Consider the following 23,159-nt stretch of genomic DNA (forward strand, 5'->3'; position numbering starts at 1 on the left):
ATACAAAAATTACCCCCGTGTGGCGGTGACGGTCATCTCTATAATACCACAAGTTCTCAATGTTCAGTTATGACCGAAGACTACTGCGCATCTCGACTGCGCAGTTTGGTTAAAGATGACTCGGCATTTTGGCGCGCGCGCACTGAATTATATTTTGAAAATAAATGCCGACGTTTACATTTCGGGTTTTGAAACTTTTGCACCTTCAGTGGAAAATGTATAAATATACAAGGTCAGCTGCTATGCAATGACACCATTCACTAACTTTTACCATGCCCAGTAGAGAATATATAGCCTCCTGAAGGTAGGGCAGTTTTTGCAAACTTTGAAGTCAAGTGACGCGAAAACGAAAGCGAAATTCGAAAATCCGTACCGACCAAATTTAGATATTGTCCCATACATTCATATGCGACAATCAAATTCAAGATCGCTTGAGAAATGTAGGAGGAGATAGATTTTGAAAATCATCATTTTCGCATTTTTTGCCAACTTTGAAGTCACGTGACACGAAAACGAAAGCGAATATCAAAAATCCGGCCCGACCAAATTTAGATATTGTCCCATAGATTCATATGCTACAATCAAATTCAAGATCGCTTGAGAAATGGTGGAGGAGATAGAATTTGAAAATCGTCATTTTTGCAACTTCAAAGGCCTCATGATCTTGACCTTGACCTTCGGTGACCTTGAAAGTCATACCATCGTGTACGTCTCATCGACCTCTATCAGGATCACTAATGACCAGATCTCCCGCTTCAACTTCATTGTGAACAGACGGACGGACGGATCGAAAGACATCAACACCCATATTATTAGGTCATGCTCGAAGAGATGACCTAAAAAGGGATATGTTCAGTGTGTGGCTCAAGAAAGAGTAAATTTATCTCCAAACAAAAACGTGGGGGAGATATGCAAAAGTTTTTATCGGGGAGTAAATGTACAACAACTGGAATACTGGGAGAATTATATCTATGGGGTATTCTTTCTGTGGTCTGGGTACAAACTTGTATGAAAGATTAGATGAGGTTAACAATCCTAAACCTTGGTCGAAACCTCTAAATCTGGTTGATGAAGTGTGTATGAAGCACGATATTAATTATGGAAATAGCACAACATTGGAAGAAAAACACAAAGCCGATAGAGGAATGTTGTATAATTTGTCTTTAATACGAAATCCAACATGGAGAGAAAAAGTCGATAGGTCCATCGTGAAGAAGATGATAAGTGCTAAATTGAGACTTGGGCTTGGAAATTCAAAAAACTTTTAAACTCTTATGATGTCATGAATATTGAAGAGCAATTAGCTGATTAATTACATAAGCCAATAATCTCAAAGTTTAAAAGAAGGAGGGTTTATTCAAAATGGGTTGATTAGATTTGGTCTGATGACTTAATTGAACTCAATAATTAAAAGGGATGCAAGTATGCTTTAACCATTATTGATTTGAGGAGTAGATATGTGTGGGTTGTTCCTTTGAAAAATAAGAGGTCATACTCTTATGTTAGCCTTCCAACAGATATTTAATGAAAGGAAAAGGAAACCAAAGAAGTTTCAGACTGACAAGGGAACAGAGTTCTACAACAAAACATTTATGAATTGTCTTAAAGATAACGGTATTACATTATACAGCACTTTTAATGAAGGAAAGGCGGTTGTTATTGAGCGTTTTAATCGCACTCTGAAAGAGAGAATATGTAAAAAAAATTCACTCAACTCGGTTCTCAACAATGGGTATCTTTAATTCAGGACATTGTAGATAATTACAATAATACATTTCATTCCTCAACAAAATCAAAACCATCGGAAACATTGACAAAATTAATATACGAAAAGGAGATTAATCTGAAAAATCCAAAGTTTAAGGTTGGTGATGTCGTAAGAATATATCGGTGGAAAGCACACTCGGAGGAAGGTTATACAAAGAGGTGGACTAATGAACTTTTAAAAATCATTGATATAATAGATACAGTTCCTCTGACTCATAAATTGTATGATTTAAAGAGAGAATAAATCTTTGGTTCATTTCATTTTATTCACAAGAATTACAAAAGACAAAACTAAGCAAATAATGCCCTTGAAAGCAATAGGCTAGCACTTCACAATCCTCTACTTGTCCCCCTCTGTGGCGTTTAGCAGGGGGCATCTGCTGAGGTATTAAAAATAATGTATAAACAATACTATATATAATTAATGTGTGTCATGAGGTACGTTCCTAGATCTGTGAACCCGAAACAGAATCCTCAACTGAAAAGTCAATCAAGGCTTAACTTTTGTTTGCTGGTGTGTGTAATGGGGGACATTCTTAGATCTGTGAACCCCAGACACAGAATCGTTAACTGAATCGTGTCAAGACTTAATTTTTTTTTTTGTGAACTTAAAAATTTTCTTTTTTTAAAATGCATATTTCAAAAATATATTTCTTTTCTTAAGAAATAAGTATTTTTTTCCTCTTCTTCCAATTCTGTCTTTCAAGGCTTTCAAGTTTGAAGAAGTATAAATGGGGAGGAAGAATTTTCCAGAACTTTCTTCCCAGAACTTTCTTGATATTGCTGAAAAATAAATAAAATTAATATATTACTTTTGTAATATTGAATTAAATAATATATAATGTAATTTATTTCTAATCAACTGAACTTATCTCTCATCAAACACCATCCAACAAAGAACCACATTGATAGGTTTAGAACCCCGCAAGTCTTGGTAGAAACAACATTTCTAGTCTTCAAAATATAACCAACTTTCAAATTCTCCAAGGTATAACCACATTCCTGTTGAGTCTCCAAGGAATAACTCGTTCACTATTTTTTTTTCCAAATCTGTGAGGTCTCCGAGGTTGGTTTCATATTTAAAACCACCAAGGATAATGCATTTACTGATTTTTTTTTTTTCAAAATTTGTGAGTCTCCAAGGTAGGCTCCAGATTTAGAACCGTCTTGGCAGAACCCTTTTCCTGAGTTTCCAATGTAGGTATTGAAACCGTCAAGGCAGAACACATGATATGTTTTCCCAAAATTTAGTGAGCCTCTGAAGTAAAATTTGTATTCTGGTTCATCATGGTAGAACTTGTTCAGTGGGTATTGTCTTGATACTCATTGAGAGTTATCATCAATGTGGAACTCTTTTTCAAGATTTTGTGGGTCTCCAAGATATAACTCTTTGGTTGGGTCATAATGGTAGAGCTCGTTCTGTGGGTCTTTGTCGCTCACAAGGTCTTCAACCAAATCAACAATTTCACCCCAAGTTGTGGCAAAAGTATTATTTTTATCTTGCCAAAACGAAGTTTTTGCAAGATATGTGAGTCAGCTTGTATGTTTTTTTTTTTTTTGTTTGTTTGTTTGTTTGTCTGTAATCACGTATAAAAAATTCTGCAGAGCACAGTTATCATTGGAAATTTTTGTAACTTCGCATATCAGAGGCCTATAGAGGTCCCTTTCAGCACACAAAATTTTGAAGGTCAAGGTCAAAGGTCAAGGTCACTTTGTCACAAATCAGGGGAGTCGACGAAACCCTTATTTTTTGAGTAATTTTGATCGGATCGTCTTCAAACTTCATGGGAATATAGTTCATGGTCTGGCGCTCAGCTGATTAATTTTTGGTGGCGATTGGCCTTGACCTTCATGGTTAGCGCCTGAGGTCAAACAGATTTGACCCCAAGGTCAAATTTTCAAGTTTTAGGAACCATATCGTGTAATACCTCAAATTGAACACCTCGATGAGTGCTTTCTAGATATGTCAAGCTTGAGACATTATGACGTCATTTGGTGACGTTATGAGGCAAACACATATTTTTCATGGTTACTCTGTGGAACGATTCTCATCGGAATCTCTCGTAGGCAGATATTCCTCAAGGAGTCGCTCCTGGTGGATAGCAGCTCTGTTCACCTCAGTGTGACCTTAAATAAGTCACACGTGGTCACCTTTTGGCAAGATACGGGTCACCCTGTGGGTGACATTGGTTTTATTATTTTGTTTTCTGATACAATTTCCTGTGAGAGAAAATAATAACATATTATTCACTAATTTTATTCATTTAATATAAGATTATTATATATAAATTAAACTTTGAATATTAAAAGAAAATCTTACTTCCACTGGTAAGAGGTTTGAATCCAGTTTATCAATTTGAAGATTTAGTTCCACACAGGTAGTAGGACTCCAAGGGACTCCCAAAGTCACCCACTCAAGCTCAGCACAGTAGTCCATTCTCAATAAAAGTAAAAAATTGTTAAAATTTAGCCTGCGTTTCAACCCTTTTATATAAGAATGGTGGGTGTGGTTTCCTTTGAAAATTCCCAAGCCTTGTGGAACAGTGCTTAACTGGAAATTATGTAATTGTGGGTGGGGCTTATAAAAGCAGGTGTGGTCAAATGGAATGAGGGTAAAAGTGGGCACTGCTTTGTAAAAAGTGGGTGTGGTTTCGAAAAAGTGGGTATGGTTTAAAAGTGGGCGTGGCTCAGGAGCGGCTCAGACAAGAGCATTAAGGAGGTTTGTGATTTTATCTCTGCTCAATAAAGATACTTAAACCAAGAAATAGTAGACATAAATATTCGTTGGTTCGCTGTTTGAGTGTAGAATGTGAATAATGTGAAAGACCATCCCATACTCCTCCCTTCCCACCCCCCTACCCCCCCCCCCAAGTAGTATTGAAAGGGGGGTTTTGAGATAAGACATTGAACAGGTGAGCGAATGCTAGTAAGAGGGGAGAAATGCCAACAGTAGGGCCGAGGGAGAAAATCACGACCACATGCAGACAGATACGTGTGACATTGGACTTTTACTTCAGACGAAAACAGCCATTGAGCTTTGGAGAAGTGATGTAACTTACCATGACACTCAGGTTATGGACGGATGTTGCTTTTCTCTTTGCTCTCAGGGGAGCATTTAAGGAAGAATTTTCTCCTCCCCGTGGATGCCAACTTATTGGGGTTGACCATGTTCTAACCTCTAAATACTAGCCTTGTATGAGGAAATGATACAATATGTGCTATTTTTAATGATTCGGCTTTCAATTTTTTGAAATTAATAATAAAAAAAGGCTCAGAGTGGAATATCTTTTTAGTCTGTTTGCCTGTGTGGCAATCGAACACAATTGAAAATCATTCCAAACAGGAAACTTACTCTTTTAAAGGATGTCATAAAGGACACAAACAGCAGGCGCGAAGAAATAATTTAATCTATTAAATAAGGTGGTGTAAAAGATGCTGCATCAATGGTAGTAAACATCCGGAATTTATTTTCTACGACCTTTAAAAGCTTTATTTTATTTCAATTGAATTTTATATTTGAATGCTGTATAACACAAATCAGATTTTTCGCACTTTCAAAACCCTTCCGATTGGCAGTATTTGGACAAAATATAACAACATTTTACATCATCATGACCAATCAAACTTGCCACTCGGAGACCCGCCCATGTCCTTGTTTCTCAAGACAGCGTGGGGTAAGGTGTTCCATGAACTCTCGAGTTACCTTGGCCAGAGGAGAGGGTGTGGCATTTTGGTCCATTTGGCTGTCTGTCTGTCAATGTGTCTGTCTTTGTTTGTCTGCACAGAAAGTGAGTACGGTTTTTCCTTGCACTCGCTTGTCAGATTGACACAAAATTTTCACCATCGGAGCGAGTTCTCATGTAGAATTTTTTTTAATGATAATTACGATGTCATAGGTCATGTGGTGTGGCAGCCATGTTGGAAAACGGAAAAACTTTGGACCTCTATCTCCAAAACTGCTCCATGGAAAAAATTGAAACTTGGCAGATGTCAAGTACTCTCCATGGTATACGAGTGTGATTATTCCTTTGATGTCATAGGTGGCTTCATCCTGGTGTTGGCTTCGTGGTTAGGGTGGCGGCTTGGGATCCTAGGGTCCTGAGTTCAAGCCCCATTGGCTGCTGAATTAATATACCATAGGAGGTTGACTCAGCCTGTCATCCTTCAGAGGTCGGTAAAATGAGTACCAGTGTACTGGTAAGGGGGACACTGCATCAGCAGCATTGCCGCGTCCCAACCAATGATGCAACCAGCAGCCACAGGCTGCACTCGATAGAGAGAGAGGTGGCTTCATTATGACGTCATAGTTACATACGTCAAATGCTTTATCTGATCAGTATGAATATTTTTGAGGGTCATCTTAAGATAAATTGTCGACAGAAAAAAAAAAAATGATGTCATGTCATGTGGTTCGACAGCCATATTTTTTTATTTAAAAAATTAATAACCTTCATAAATCTTCTTCTCTGAAACAGCTGAACAGATTGAGGCGAACCTTTACAGCTATGGCCACCTATCCGTGAGGAACAAAACATTCCCACCAATGATGTCATAGGTCACATGGTTTGGCAACCATATTGGATTTACCCTAAAATTTTAAAAACACTCTAGTGTTCTGGCTGGACAGATCGATGGGAAACTTCACACATGTATCACAAGCACATGTTCCCCAAGCCTCGGGGATACTAGGGTGTTCACAAATAATTGATTGGTCTCATGGTCTGGCAGCCATATTGGATCGAACGAAAATCATAAAAAAACTATTTTTCTTGAACCGCTTCATCGATCGCCATGAAACTCCACAATTATGATCTAGCAGTGATGGGGAACGTAAGTTTTAAATTTCAATCGGATCGGACGCATGGTCTGGTGACCATAATTATTAATTTTTTTGAATGTGGGGTTTTATTTATTTTTATTTTTGAATAAGACTCGTTTGGCTGCACCTGGATGGGTTTTGAGGGTAGAGTCGCAGCTGAAAACCAAATCCTATCCAGGTTCCTCCTGATGACTTCATCTTTGCTTTTTGCTTGTTTGCGTTCCTTCTGATTACTCCAATGCAGGACTGCACCTATTTGGTGTTCCATTTGATTTGAGTTGAATACTTAATCACATTCTAAATTCAATTGAATAATAATAAACATCATGGGTCAGGGTCAGGTGTCCGATCAAAGCGGGACGTCTTGGTACCTGGTCATCACTACCAGCAGTTATAAAGTGGCAGTTTTAGTTATGTCTATTATTTATTACATAACACACCAGTACACAAACACCACACAAAATAAGTTGTGGTGAGGGTCTACAATATCTGATTGCTCTTTTTCTTGTTGTTAGAGGGGGCTTGTGCATGACTATGAATGGCAATTCTAAGTAAAGTGTTTCAGTTGATTTCAGTCAAAATAGAATTCTGTTGTCGTTCCTGAATGTAATGATTTATGTACTATCTTCGTCATGCAAGGATGAAAGATAATGGCATCTAAAACATAAGTGTGTTTCAAACTAAACAATAAGCATGATCAAATTGGTGAACATGTTTAGTTTATTAATATTTTTTGCAAAGTGGTGATAAATCCATCATGGAGGGAGGAAAGAACGTGTTCTCTGTGACTATAGAGTGGTGGCATAAATGCTTGTAAAGTTGTCAGCTTCAATGATTTGCTTTTGTTGAGAGGACATAAAGTATTGATACTTGTTTGCTGGCTCACTGTGGAGACCCTACTCATTAATTAGCCTCACCTGTTCCCTGAATGAATATGAAAAGCTAATATAATTGATCGCTGAGTCTGTGAGTGTGGGTTCACACCCAAATGTACTTTGATATAATGTTCATTCTCCTATCTACGATGATCAATGTACCCCCAGTGAGGCTCTGCATTGAATGCTCACTGCTCAGTCTTGTTTTGTGCACAGCGATGGATTGCACTCACGATTTATGTTGACGAACACTCCATGAACATCATGCCGAGTGCTTGCCGAGTAGTATTGACTTATAAACCTTAACATTGTGGTTAAAGTGTTGCAGCACTAATTTAAGTGGGAGAAGAGAATAGCCAATGAAACGATGGTATGAGTGAGGTAATAGTGCTCAGGGTATTTCATATGGTTATGCTTTTTTTGTGTCTGGTGCTTGGTGGAGCATACACCTTAAAATGGGCTTTTTGGAGGTTATCATCCTTACTTGCATTAATTTGTGTCTTTAAAACAAACAAACAAACAAAAAAATGTTTTTTAAACGTGCTGCAGAATATTGTGTGAAATTTACCATTCGGTGGGCTCGTTATTCATTGCTATTATCTCCATTTCCAGGATGCCAGGAAAATTCCCGTCGACTCATTCTCCAGTGAGGGGGTTTGTTCATTCATATTTTTCTGCACTACGTGAATTAAGATTTGAGTTTTCTTTCTCTAAATGTTACCAATTGTTCCCACTGACAGCATGTTTGTTAAGTGGATTTTCCTGTGATTTCTTACAATTTTTTTTCAGGATTTTTTCTCCTTGTATTGTAAACAGGAAAGACGACGTCAAAAGCAATCATGGATTCCTTGACTTTACTTGTAATTGAAAGCAAACTCACTGGGTTATCGTGGGCAGGTTCTGTTTTTGCACCCTTCTTGTGGACAGGAGTGGTATTTGCTGACTTCCATGCAGAGGGAGGAGACCAAATCAGAAGGAAAGATTGAATAGGGTAGATAGAGGGGATGTAAGAACAGCAGACCAGGATTTGAGAACATGGGCACTGATGCAATCTGGACCCATCGCTGAAGCAGAGCCTAGGTCAGACAGAACTTTCTCTGCCTTCTCGGGTGAGAAGGACACGTAGTCCAGTAGAAAGTGGGTACGTTGGGATAAAACCGGACATAACGGCATGTGTTTGGTGCATGAGCTTTGGAGGTAAAGATATAGCTTCGACAGACATTCTGCCTTATCTCTGGTCGAGTGTGTGGTAATGCTGTTTGAGGTGAGGGACAGGGTGGAGGGGGAGAATACACCAGAGACAGACTTGAAAAGGCACCATCAGGGCCTGGAGGAAAGGGAATTGTGGGAGAGTTCAGCCTTGAGATTTGTAAAATTGTTTTCTGGCTTGCCTCAGATGGACATATACTCTTTGTGAGCCATACAAAATTAATGAAAGTTACCCTCAGCCAGTTTATCTTTCCATGCTGAGAAAGCAAGCTGCTGGAATGCAACCACATTCCCACAGGATGTGGGGTACCAGACTCTCACGAATGGGTAGGATGGCCACACAGGATGGGATACACCGGTGCCTTTTTGAAAGTATTCCCAGGCAGAATCGATATTATATGCTGTGGAGATGGTGGCTAAATCCTTTTGTAGGAGTGCAGGTTGAAGACAATGCCAGTTGGCCTGTGCAAATGGTCATACTCTGTCTCTTCTGATTTTGTCTGCAGTGCCTGGCTGTGGGTATCATAATTTCCTGGGGGAGTAGCTGTGCCAATGATACAGTGCCCCCTCTAAGCTACATTTGGAATTTGGCTAAGGTGCTGGCTATAGCTTGCCTACTCTCGATCTTGGCACCATGGGATCTTTAACATCCTCCAACTAATGCTGGCTGAAGGATGTCCAGTTTAACACCTATCCGAGGGACAGCATTCACATTGATGAATCACCCTGCTTGCAAAACACCAGGATGACATTTTATAGCTTGGGTGAGATTCGAGCCCAGGCTGGAGGTTCAGATGTGAGTGTGCATACCTCTCATCTATTCTGCCAGCCCATATTCTGCATCATTGAGGTTGCTTCTTTAGAATAGCCAGAGGGACCTTGACGAGAAAGTGAGCAGAAGAGGAACAAGAGAGATTGGATGGGAAATTCATCCTTAATAGCTCCAGGAGCGAGACATGTATATCAGCAGTATAAATCTGAATTGGGAGGTTTACAGATTGAACAAACCCACAGAGTTGCAGAAGGCCTTTGCTGCAATGCCATGGCTGTTTTTTTGCCAAGCCAACACCCAGAAAGCTGCCATGGTGACTTGAAATCATCACATGATAAACAGAGAGTTGTGATGGGTGATTCTGAGTTTTTCTATGAAAGAGTAAATACAGGTAGATGGAAAATTCTTATCATTGAGTGGATGGTACACCACACAGACAAACATTAGGTTTTTGTGGATTTGTATATGCAGAAGAAGGCATTCCAGAGGGCTTGGAGTGGCGAGTAAGGACAAAAGCAATGGGGTTCTTCACAATTATCACACAGTTTAATCAGGTTGTCACACAGTTTGGCAATGCTTTTTCATTTTCTGATTCAATAATATTTTTTATCATGGATGCTAATCCATCCGTGATATGTCACAATAAGTAGCTTGCTGTGTTAATCCCATTTGCATGGTGTTTGAAAATCTTGAAGCAAAACCTTCTCCAAACATTATTTGACTTTTTTTTTTCCTTCTGTTATTTATTTACTGAATTGTTATTTATTTACTCCATAAAGTTTCCGAGTTCAAGAACTGATCGTGGTGAAGTTCCAAGTTGTCAACTAAAACAACCCTCATTGATGCTTGGCCTCCACTGTCGGAAACCTCTCAACTCAACTCGTTCTTCTTTTCTGTTGAATAGTTCTGTTTCTCAAGTAAGTGTTCCTCAATCCACAACCTGATTGTTTATCTTACATGTGTGTTGAGCCATTATTTGGTTGTTGTTTCTTATTTTATTTTTATCTCTACAATGGATCTGCAGACAAAGTCTCAGGATGAAGTGGTGATGGCATCATCTCTCAAACCTGCTCCAGCTATCTCACACATCACTGACTCCCAAGTTTTACCAAGCACGCAACAGCTTCCTCTCCATCCGCTAAGACGTAGCTCTGGACACTTTACTGCCCTTATTGCGGAAATGGAGGTGTGTTTGAAAGCATCCTCACCTATAAAGAGGACCTTTAATGTGGTAGATCAAGTGCCAATGTAGCATGATGATGAAGAAGTTTAATGTTGGCAAATTATCTTTCAAAGGAATTCATTTCACATGTGTTTTGTGTTGATTTTGCTGGGTTTTTTGTTTATTTTCTTAAAGGTCATTTTCATGACCCACCAAGTGACTGAAATGTTGCTCTTGATAATTCTGCTTAATTTCTTGCGATATGTATTGTGGTTTGATTTTCTTAGTTTTACATCTGCCATCCAAGGTGGATGGAGGTTATGTTTTCACCCCCGTCTGTCTGTCTGTGAGCAGAATATCTCAAAAAGTTGTGGATGGATTCAGACGAAATGTGGTGGACAGTTTGGGTGTGTGACGAGGACGAATTGGTTACATTTTGGTAACCGGATATTAGAATTTTAAAAAGTAATTCTTCACCATTGAGAGATGGGGCCAAAAAAATGATACATCGCATGGTATATCAAAAAGTTGTGGACTGATTCAGAAGTTGTTGGAGAGGTTGCGTGTGTGACCAGGTATAATTAATTCGATTTTGTTGAAGATCTGGATCCGGATCCGATAATATTTTAAAGTGATTCTTCACCATTGAGTGATTGTGCTAAAAATGATATATAATACGGTATCTCAAAAACTTATGGACGGATTCAGACGAAACCTAGTCGACAGGTTGGGTGTATGACGATGACTAATCCATTGCATTTTGGTGGAGATCCGGATTTGGATTTTTTTTATTTTTTATTTATTTTTGAAGTGATTCTTCACCATTGAGAGATGGGGCCAAATACAATATTTCGCATAATATTTCAGAAAGTTGTGGATGAGTTGTGACAAAACTTGATGGATGAGTTGGGTAGGTGACAAGAACAAGCCAATTATATTTTGGTTCAGGCCTGGATCCAGATGCGGCCTATCAGCGTGATGCAGAATGTAAACTGTTCAACCTGAAGGTATGCACTCTACCGAGTACCATTCTAATTAAGTGTTTTATTAGCCTTGCCGATTTCCAAAGGGATGGGAGAGGATATTGGAATCGGTCTGTGTGTCCATTAATGACTGAGAGAGTTGGGGGAGAGATGTGAGTTCTGGTGCATTTGCTTTCCAATGTTTTTTATTTGTGAACACCAAAACCCTCATCATTTTTTTTTGTCATCACAACAGTTGTCTTTTTCACCAAAGCAGTTCACCTAGCTATTAATATGGTCTCTTTCAGCTGAAGACTAATTAACTGCGTAATCACAAGATTACATGACCACCAAATAGGCAATGTTCGCACAAACCCATATTTCCAAAACTTGAAAAACTTAAATTGAAGGGTCCCAAAAATCTACATAAAGACAAAATCTTGTAATAAAAACATTCTTGAAATTGCTTAAAAAAATATACCATGAAAATAATATGGATAACAGTAATGAGGAAGATTAACGTTTCCATGAAGGTAATGCTGTTGTAGAATGAGGAAGAATTGACATAGTTTAGTATGACTCGTAATACTCACTTCCAACTGGGAGTGGCTCTTTGCCATGCATACACTGATGAGCCAAAACATTATGACCACCTGCCTAATATGCTGTTGGTCCTCCGTGTGCCGCCAAAACAGCGCCGACCCGCCGAGGCATGGACTCTACAAGATCCCTGAAGGTGTCCTGTGGTATCTGGCACCAAAACATTAGCAGCAGATCCTTCAAGTCCTGTAAGTTGCAAGGTGGAGCCGCCGTGGATCGGACTTGTCGGTCCAGCATATCCCACAGATGCTCAATCGGATTGAGATCTGGAGAATTTGGAGGCCAGGGCAACACCGTGAACACTTCATCATGTTCCTCAAACCATTCCCGAACAATGTGTGCAGTGCGGCAGGGTGCATTATCCTGCTGAAAGAGGCCATTGCCATGAAGGGGTGTACTTGGTCTGCAACGATGTTTAGGTAGGTGTCACGTGTCAAATTTACGTCCACATGATTGGGCGGACCCAGGGTTTCCCAGCAGAACATTGCCCAGAGCATCACACTCCCTCCACCGGCTTGTCGTCTTCCCACAGTGCATCCTGGTGCCATCACTTTCCCAGGTAAATGGCGCACACGTACACGGCCATCCACGTGATCTAAAAGAAAACAGGATTCATCGAACCAGGCAACCTTCTTCCACTGCTCCAAGGTCCAGTTCCAACGCTCGCATGCCCATTGTAAGCGCTTTCGACGGTGGGAAAGGGTCATCATGGGCACTGACCGGTCTGCGGCTACGTAGCCCCATACGCAGTAGGGTGCGATGCACTGTGGATTGTGATACAATCCTCCCGTGACTACCATTAAAATTATCTGTGACTTGTGCCACAGTAGACCTTCTGTCGGTTCGGACCAAACGGGATAGCCTTTGTTTCCCTCGTGCATCGATGAGCCTTGGGCGCCCAACACCCTGTCGCCGGTTTGTGGTTTGTCCCTCCTTGGACCACTGTCAGTAGGTACTCACCACTGCTGACCGGGAGTACCCCACAAGCCTTGCCATTTCAGAGATGCTCTGACCTAGTCGTCTGGCCATAACAATTTGGCCTTGTCAAAGTCGCTCAGGTCTTTACTCCTGCCCATTTCTCCTGCATCCAACACATCAACCTCAAGAACTGACTGTTCACTTGCTGCCTAATATATCCCACCCCTTGACAGGTGCTATTGTAACAAGATAATCAATGTTATTCACTTCACCTGTCAGTGGTCATAATGTTTTGGCTCATCAGTGTATTTTTTACATAGAGAGAATTAGGGTCCTTTCCCCACCCTGAACTTATGGGACTATGAATTTTTTTTCCTGCTTAAAGTCTTCCCATTCACACTCCAAGTACAACCATCATTTTTCAACGTGTTGTGCCGTCCAATGGTGCAGGAGTGAGTGCATCGAAGTTCAACAAACAAGAAAGATGTTGTGCATAGCATGATACCTGCGAAATCCATAAAACAAATTTAACCTCAACAAGTCTGAAGACGACAATGGTTCACGAGCGGTATTTGACGATGTAGATTGTTTCAGAAGTCAAGGATGAGACAATGTGATAATTTTTGACCAAGTTATAAAAATGATCAACATGATGTGGTACGAGTGACAGGTTATTAGCTGCAAAATGTCAAAAACCCGGTTTCATTCAACAACTTTCAAAATTTGACGTTTGCATAACCTTTAAAGGTCACAAAACAATGTTGTGGACATTAAAATAAGGAAACAGGATACGTGCTATAGCTTATTGGAGTGAGTTTGTCGAAGAAGGTCGAAAACCCGGTTTGATTCCCACAACTTTGAAAATTTGACCTTTGTGAACTTTAAAGGTCAAAGGTCAAGGATTATGACCTTTGGTGCAAAACTTCCTCTGGAACATTCCAGGAGCAATATAACGTCATATAGGCTATATGGCATTTCGCACTCCTCGGATTATCCATACTTTGATGAAATCAGCGTAAAAAACAACCTTGAAGGGGGTGCCACGGGCAAGCTGTTCGAGATAGAGCAAAATGGTTTCAAGACTTTAGGTGGGGAATGACCTCAAGATTATGCGTAAAAAATATTGTCATCCTAGCTCTCAAAGTTTGGGCGGTCGTATGATTTTTATGTCAAAATTCGCAATTTTCTAAGTTCGTGACCTTGTGACCTTGACCTTGGGACGAAAATGAAAAATCGAGCTCCGTGGGGCTATGCAGATGCCATTGGGCTAACCAAATACCGAAACTCCTGCCACATTCGACAAACCCCCTCGGAGAAGATGTAACTTGAAATCGGCTACCCCCTAAAAACACGGTTTTTTTGGGCGTGGCTCCGCCCATAATGGACGCAGCACGCCCATTCTCAGGAAAACACAACTAGATCATGATATAAACCTTCCACCCAAATTTTATCAGGAACGGATCAAAACCCACGGAGCTATGCTTGGGACAGACAGACAGACAGACAGACACACACCCATTACGAATATAGTGGTCACTTACTGACTCGTGAACCAAAAATATTTGTTCGTTGAATTCAGTGACCTCATATGCAAATTTTCTTCAAATTTCAAGTTAATGGGATGAAAATGGAAGATTTTAGATCATTCACCTCATTTGTTGACCTTTTGTTCTCTATTGACCTCAAAAAGAATTGGTGGTTGAATTCAGTAACCTCAAATATAAATCCTCTTTAAATTCCAAGTCAATTGGATGAAAATTGAGGATTTCAGAAATTTCACCTAAGTTGTTGACGTTTTGGTCTATGTTGACCTCAAAAATAATTGGTGGTTGAATTCAGTGACTGATATGTAAATCCTGTTCAAATTTCTAGTCAATCGGATGAAAATTGAGGATTTTAGAAATTTGACAGTTGTTGACCTTTGGTCTATGTTGGCAATTTTGACCTCAAAAACAATAGGCTTCTTGCTTATAATGAACTCTCCCAAGTGGTGGTTTCATGATGATCAGTTTAAAATTGTGAGAAATAGGCGATAAACATAAAAACATGTAAACAAACAAGAAATATGCCATGCATAGTGTGATACTTGCCAAATCCATAAAACCAATTTTTTTTTGAGACTCTGAGGACCCAAGAGACCCAAATGACCCAAAATTTCCTGAGGACCTATTGGACCCAAAAGACCGAGATGACCAAAAGTCCACAAGGACCCAAACCTTCCCGAGGACCCAAAAGACCCAGAGTACTCAAAAGACCTCAAGGACTCAAAATATCCAGATGACCCTCAGACCCCATAAACCCTTAAAGACTCCAGTGTGTGTGTGTGTGTGTGTGTGTGTGTGTGTGTGTGTGTGTGTGTGTGTGTGTGTGTGTGTGTGTGTGTGTGTGTGTGTGTGTGTGTGTGTGTGTGTGTGTGTGTGTGTGTGTGTGTTAGTTATGGCGTGGTTTTTAAGCTCACCTGGAACGTAGTTTCTTATGTAGCTCACCTGGAACATAAAACGTAGCTCACCAGGAACATTTTGAACTAGTCACGGCAACAGAATCTTTTCATGTATCCAGATGATTTGCGCTTATCCTTGTAAAGTTTGACTGGAAATTTAAAGTTAATTTCTGGTTCCCTGTTAATGATCAGATTGAACTTAAGATCATTGGTTGCATGAAGAGGATTATAATCTCTTATGTCTGATAAGATTGGAGTTTGTTCAAGCTGAACATTCCTATCCACATCGTGTCAATCACACGTACATTTGTTTGTTCTTTGTTCTGTCCTGTTATGTTTTCATCAACATTCTCTATGTCTTCAACTTCGTAAACACAGATTGATGGCCCCCATCTTCAAAGCCCCCTTGGTGTTTACTTCCCTTGCACCCAAGTCTGACAACAAAACAAAAGTCAAATTAGGATGTTTTCTTATCATGGGCTCAGTGGATAACATGTACGTATTGATTTGAATAAATTACTGAATTGTTTATCATTTCAGAATCTTTACGATTCATGTACAAATTTTGTTTAGTTTTGATTAAAAATAAATAATGAAACATTCATAGGATGGGATAAGAACTTGTGATCTCTTGTGTAATAAGAAATGGTTCGATTACGTTACAACATACAGTATGCTCTCTTCAATGCTGGATCGTTCATGATAAAGGACCAAACCAACAAAAGATGCACGACATGGCCAAAAGTATGTGGACACCCCTTCTAATTCGTGGATGCAGCTATTTGAGCCACACCCATTGCTGACAGGTGTATAAAACCAAGCACACAGCCAGGCAATCTCCATAGACAAACATTGGCAGTAGAATGGGCCGTACTGAAGAGCTCAGTGACTTTCAACGTGGCCCTGTCATAGGATGCCACCTTTCCAACAAGTCAGTTCATCAATTTTCTGCCCTGCAAGAGCTGTCCCGGTCAACTGTATGTGTTGTTATTGTGAAGTGGAAACGTCTTGGAGCAACAACAGCTCAGATGTGAAGCCACACAAGCTATTATAGAGCGGGACCACCGAGTGCTGTAGCGCGGAAGAATCGGCTGTCGTCGATTGCAACACTCACAACCGAGTTCCAAACTGACTCTGGAAGCAACGTCAGCACAAGCACCGTTTGTCGAGAGCTTCATGAAATGGGTTTCCATGGTGGAGCAGCCGCACACAAGCCTAAGATCACCATGCGCAATGCCGAGCGTCGGCTGGAGTGGTGTATAGCTCATCGCCATTGGACTCTGGAACAGTGAAAACTCGTTCTCTGAAGTGATGAATAACACTTCACCATCTGGCAGTCCAACGGACGAATTTGGGTTTGGCGGATGCCAGGAGAACGCTAACTGCCCGAATGCATAGTGCCAACTGTGAAGTTTGGTGTCAGAGGAATAATGGCCTGGGAATGCTTTTCATGGTTTCGGTGAGGCCCCTGAGTTACAGTGAAGGGAAATCTTAACACTACAGCATACAATGACATTCTAGACGATTCTGTGCTTCCAACTTTGTGGCAAGAGTTTTTCGGAAGGCCCTTTCCTGTTTCAGCATGACAATGTCCCCTTGCACAAAGTGAGGTCCATACAGAAATAGTTTGTCGAAATCGGCGTGGAAGAACTTCACTGGCCTGCACAGAGCCCTGATCTCAACCCCATCAAACCTCTTTGGGATGAATTGGAATGCTGACTGCAAGCCAGACCTAATCGCCCAACATCAGTGCCTGACCTCACAAATGCTCTTGTGGCTGAATGGAAGCAAATCCCCACAGCAATGTTCCAACATCTAGTGGAAAGCCTTCCCAGAAGAGTGGAGGCTGTTATAGCAGCAAAAGGGGGGGACCAACTCCATATTAATGCCCTTGATTTTGGAATGAGATGTTGGGCGAGCAGGTGTCCACATACTTTTAGCCATGTAGTAGTGTATTACCAACAGCATGGCTCTAGGCCTACTCGTAATCATCATTACACAATTCCAACACACTGACAAGGCTCTACCAGTTACTGGAGTTTCAAAACCAAATTGTAAAAGTTTAACTATTTCTTACCTTCTTTCTGCTTCGCATCGTGGTCCTTTTCAATCTGCTGTTGGAGTTTCTTCTAACCATAAACCACTCCTTTTAAACAGTACCTTGAAAACTCTTTGTCTAATTCCTCTACTTTTCTTCATTTTCCTCTTCATTTAATATTTTATCACTCTTTATGATATAAAATATGTTCTTCAATCTTCCATTCATTTGCTGTTCTATTTATGTATTGCTTTTAAAATTATTATTTCAATGACAAAATCTAACAGCTTTAAAGTCAACAAATCTTATAACCACATTTGTCTCCTTTTTCTCGATCCCGCGATGTAATATTCATCGCCGCTTCTATGAAAAGTCTCTCTCTGTGTATCCAGAGCAGCCTTAGTCACATTTCAAGCTGGCTAGTCGAGCCAGTGGTTTGAGGTGTTTTTCAAGGCCAGTGATGTGTATCAGTCAGTCAGTCATTGAGTCTGTACAGGTCTTGCATCTACATTCGATCTGAGATTGGTGCAGCTGTAATCAGTGTATCCCAGGAAAGCTCTGAATTGTTAAATGCTCTGTCTTTTTTTATTTTAGGATTGGCCTTCTCAGCTGAAGTCTAATTCGATCAATCATGGTAAGTTTGTTTTTTTTCTTCTTCTTTTTTTTCTTTGATCTGTATTTTAAAGCAGGTTTGATGTTTTTTGAATCGTGTTAATGCTTCATTGCTGGGGTTTAAGCTTAATTAAAAAAAAAACTTTTTGTCAGGCATTGGAGCAATGCAAAGCAACTCAAAAGTCAAAAATCCATTGCATCAAAATTAAAATTATATAATATAACAGCGTGATGTTGCCGTGCTGTAATCTATCTATAATTCCAGCAGTGTGTGTGTGTGTGTGTGTGTGTGTGTGTGTGTGTGTGTGTGTGTGTGTGTGTGTGTGTGTGTGTGTGTGTGTGTGTGTGTGTGTGTGTGTGTCTCTGACCGCTGTTTCTCGACAACCACTGGTCCGATCTGATTGAAACTTGCCAGGTATATTGCTGGGGACCTGAGGATGTGCCTTTTCAAGGTTTGATATTAATCGGACAAGGGGTTCCCAAGTTATGGCCATTTATTTACCAAACCAATGACAAGACACGTTGTTGCGTGGGTGTGGCCGATGGGGGAAGAGAAGCTCAGCCGCGTTCCCCATTACAGGTTACAACATACGGGCTTCCGGAGAGTGATGACTTCGTGTATTCTAATAATTTCTCGATTTCTTATGCGCATTTAGAGATAAACACGATGCCCCAAGTTATGATCGTTTTCATATTAGATGGTGCATAAATTTCGGTAACATCAGAGTGAGCTGGTGTGCTCCGAACCGGGAAGTAATTTTTTTTTTCCTCTCTTCTCTTCTCTTTTCTTTTTGTTTTTCTTTGCGACGACATTGCGAAAAGACAAAATACGTTGGCGCTAATTGAATAATTGGCCATTAAAACTAAATTGCGAATAATCGTAACTGCGATATGCGAACTTCCGGGCAACGCACGTACGGGCACGCGAGAGCGAAGAAACGGCCTGTGTGGTTGTTTCTTGCTCGCGGTTTGAATATTTGTTTATTAATTAATTAAAAAATTTACGGGCACGTACTAGTAAAATAAAAGATGGAGTCCAGGTGACAAAGCAAGCAAACCAATTTTTGCTTTTCTTGACTTGTTTATTTTTCAGTTAGCCAGCTGGGAGTGTGTCACATTGCCTTTTTACAGCGCGTGCGCTGTATACAATTGCACCGAGTTTGATTACAACGCGTGCGCTGTATACAATTGCACCGAGTTTGATTACAACGTGTGCGCTGTAGACAATTGCACCGAGTTTGAAATGTCCCCGGTGTCTACCACGTCTATCACGTCTACCACATCTCCGGTGTCCCCCCCCCCTCCCCCACTTGCCTGTGACAGCCAATGACGGCCGTCTGGTAGATTCAGTGCGTAACCTAGACCGAAATGGCGACAATTGACGGAAATACCCGAGTATTTCAATGGAAATTTGTGAAACTAACGTGTTATATATATATATGTGAAAACCATTGAATTTATTGCCTGACGGAAAAAAAGCAAGAAACGCGCCCCTCTCATGTACGAACAACCGAAAGACGTCATTTCCGCCCACCATCGCATTTCGCGCCGACCGCCGAATGCTGAAAGCTAAGTTCTTCTTATGCCATCATTCTTTTGTGGCCTTCTGCCACGCTGTATCGAACGATTTCATTCCTTCTGTTATATATATATAAAGGTGCTTATTGCAATAATAACAAGATTTTTACATTTCAAATATTAAGTACGCTTTTTAATTGTTTTTCAACTGAAAAAGCATAAATTGCATATTTTAACATTAGTGTACTCATTTGCTTCACCACACGCGCTGTATTGAAGGATTTCACTTGTTGTACATAGCATTTTGGTGCTCTTCCGAAGTTGGCTTGACGGCATGACGAATGAGCTATGAAATGTGGATGAGATTCACAAGGGGTGGAGGGGGAGGGCTGGGGGGCAGATTATTTTCTCCCTTACTGAGGGTCATTATTGAGCCAGCTGGGGTTCCATCTGTAATGTGATAGTGTCTTGGTAATTTTTCTGAGACTGGATTGATTTTTAGTAATGCAAAATCCAAACCTGAAACATCTGGGATAACAATACAATGTTCTCACCACTCAACTACTTTATGGTTACTGAAGCAACTGTTCCAGCTGTTTTTAAACATGCTGCTGTTATTTCTACAGAATCATTGACAACATCCAGACACTCGTCAGTCCATTTCCAGAACAAGCGGCCGAGGTTGCTTTTTCCGGACCACTTTATTTCCACACCTTCCTCAAAGAAAATGAAATTGGAGCCACAAGATGAGTATCAAAGCCCCATGGTAATGGAGACCTGGCGCTGTGACACATGTTTGATTGACAACATTGGGAACAAACGTTACTGTGTGGCTTGCACGGCATACCGCCTCTACCCTGAGCTGCCGACTCCATTCTTGATCCAGCCACCCAATTCACACATTGATGAAAATTCCTCTTCAACTGCAATCTATGCTGCCTCTGCTCTGAGTAAGCTGAACTTAATCAATTTTCAAGGAGTTTGAGAGACAGGTTGCTTGTTCATGTAAAAGGATGACTTGTATTACATTAAGAGCAAAGCAAGTAGGTATAGTTCTTGAGAGGATATTACCATGGATTCCCTCCATAAAGGGCATTGCGCAATGTTCACATGGGTAGGGTTGGGTAAATATGATTGAAATTTTGTGCATAGCATTTTCTATGGCCGTTTTCCATGCTGAATCCGAATCCGATTGAATTTTTTTTACCTCCGATGACCTTTAACCCCCCCCCCCCCCCCCGGAACCTTAATTTATTCAAAATGGTGGCCGAAAATTGACCTTTTTCATGTTTTCCTTCTCTAATGTGACTAATAAGGCTTGTAATATATCATTTCATATATTTTTCAGTTCAAGGAATACGCTAATCACATTTTCAAATTGATTGGATGTTGCATAGGACCGAAATCAAGTAATTTAGGAAAAAGGAAGACTTGAAGAAAACTAAAAATACTGGGCTATTGAATACTATACAAACTTGCAAAAAGCACAAAGGACCTTTGACCCCAGGCAGTCTATATTTACTGAGTACACTATCGGAGAAAGAACTTCTAGCGGAAGTGACATATTTACGCTCAACTGTAGCCCCAGACATACACCAACAAAGACGTGTGAAGGATGGAGTCGGGAAATTCCGCACTCAAAAATTCAGTTTGACCGAGCTCCACAACTCTATAAAGAATGCTATCAAACCCGATGAATCCATGCAGGATAACATTAATGAACTTTTGTTGGCGGCACTGGTGTGATCTCGGTCTTATGTTGATCTGAGAATGACAAAAACAGTTCAATTTTAGCAAAATATTGTGCGTTTTTCAAAAATTGTGTTTTAAAAATCATCAAATAGTTGCATAAGTGTCATTTTCGTATTTCCTGATCAGAGAAACCGATAAATTGATATATTACAAGCCTTATTTTCTCTCAGCTGGTCAGAAATTCATAAAAATATCATTTTTTGTCGTCATTTTGAATAAATTAAAGTTCTGGGGGTCAAAAGTCATCGGAGGTAAAAAAAATTCCAACGTTTTCAGATTCAGCATCAAAAAATGTCCATAGAAAATGCTATGCGAAGACACTTAACCGAAAAAAAACTTCACTATTTACCAAACCCTAACATGGGTGTTGACAAGTTTGCATTACACCAGTCCTGGATGGTGCTGCTTCTGCCTTTACGGCTTCATTAGAAAGACAGAAAATGGTTTATAGGGAAATTGTGAAAAACCCTTGATAACAAGCACACCCTTGGTTAATGTAAGTTTCTGAAAATCATGAAAACATAACTGGCAAAGGCAGAAATATGAGGTAACTTTAGAAAACAACACAATAAGAAAGGCGAGCAAAGATGTCTGAATTTTAAATTGCCTGTAATATCGAAATTTTGTTATCAACACTTGGGGCAACATTTGGAAGGGGGTGTGGGGGGTGTGCAGAGGGGGTTGGCATGTGGGGAGCTTCTCACTTATTTGTGTGTGTCTGCAAAGAGCAGTTAAGAGTATGAAGAAAAGATGGGTTTTTTTCATAAACATTTACTTCTTCACATTATTTGATGTTAGGCTTGTAGCATTGTATTATGTACACATTTAGGACACGGGGGACCAAAAAATGAAAGTCATTGGATGATTAAGTTTTGCATATCATTTGTTAACCAACATCATGGGGATTCAGGATCTATTTGTGTGGAGCTTAATTCTTCCTCTTTCTATTGCTCTGACAAGGTCAAAGTTGGTTATCAATTATCTGTATCAAGGAACCACTCATATCATTCTAAAATTGGTCTGATGGCTTAGATATGTACAGGTAGTCGTCGACTTACGACCTATGCGACTTACGACTGTTTGACTTTACGACCACGTTTTTTTTTTTTGTATGTAAAATATACGTTGTTCGACTTACGACCAAGTCGACTTACGACCGATTGGTCAGAACCAATTGCGGTCGTAGGTCGACGACGACCTGTATTATACACTAATTGGAAACCACATATATGGAGAATATTTGGTTTACCTGATATTTGACCTTGAGCAAAGAGGTCAAGGTCATATGAAATTAACAAATTGTTCAGTGTTCATTCATGTCATAAATATATATATATATATATATATATATATATATATATATATATATATATATATATATATATATATATATATATATATATATGCACATAAACTTAACCATAGAAATACATGCTGTGATGAACCAAACTAACATCTTAGGATTAAAAGTGCAGATTTCTTTAAAATGTTACATACTTCCGAACGACCTTTGGTGTTTTGTATACTGAACACAAACTGGCCTTTGGTATTGATTTTTATATCATAGGGCCATCTTGGTAAACTTATTCTATGGTTATAAAATCAAGCTTATAGCTACCAGTAATTTTGTAGCAGCTTGGTAAATGCAATTTGTTACGTACTTCCTGACATTTTTGACCCAATCATGGAAGTGAACCTAAAAACTGGTATGCAGT

General features: G+C 39.9%; 1 protein-coding gene across 5 annotated transcripts in view; it reads left to right on the forward strand.

Annotated features, from left to right (window-relative positions):
- LOC147026419 (uncharacterized) overlaps positions 1-23,159 on the forward strand; it is a 118,460-nt gene that overhangs the window by 65,387 nt on the left and 29,914 nt on the right. For all 5 annotated transcript variants that reach the window (XM_085881831.1, XM_085881835.1, XM_085881833.1 and 2 more), the window contains 5 exons: positions 8,074-8,115; positions 10,222-10,359; positions 10,467-10,628; positions 18,157-18,196; positions 20,319-20,642. In XM_085881831.1, coding sequence (XP_085737957.1) covers positions 8,074-8,115; positions 10,222-10,359; positions 10,467-10,628; positions 18,157-18,196; positions 20,319-20,642 — 706 coding nt within the window. The remainder of the gene's footprint in view (positions 1-8,073; positions 8,116-10,221; positions 10,360-10,466; positions 10,629-18,156; positions 18,197-20,318; positions 20,643-23,159) is intronic.

This window comes from Eptatretus burgeri, chromosome 5 (assembly GCF_056783735.1).
Source record: "Eptatretus burgeri isolate ZD-2024b chromosome 5, Ebu_testis_v1, whole genome shotgun sequence".
Classification (NCBI taxonomy): domain Eukaryota; kingdom Metazoa; phylum Chordata; class Myxini; order Myxiniformes; family Myxinidae; genus Eptatretus; species Eptatretus burgeri.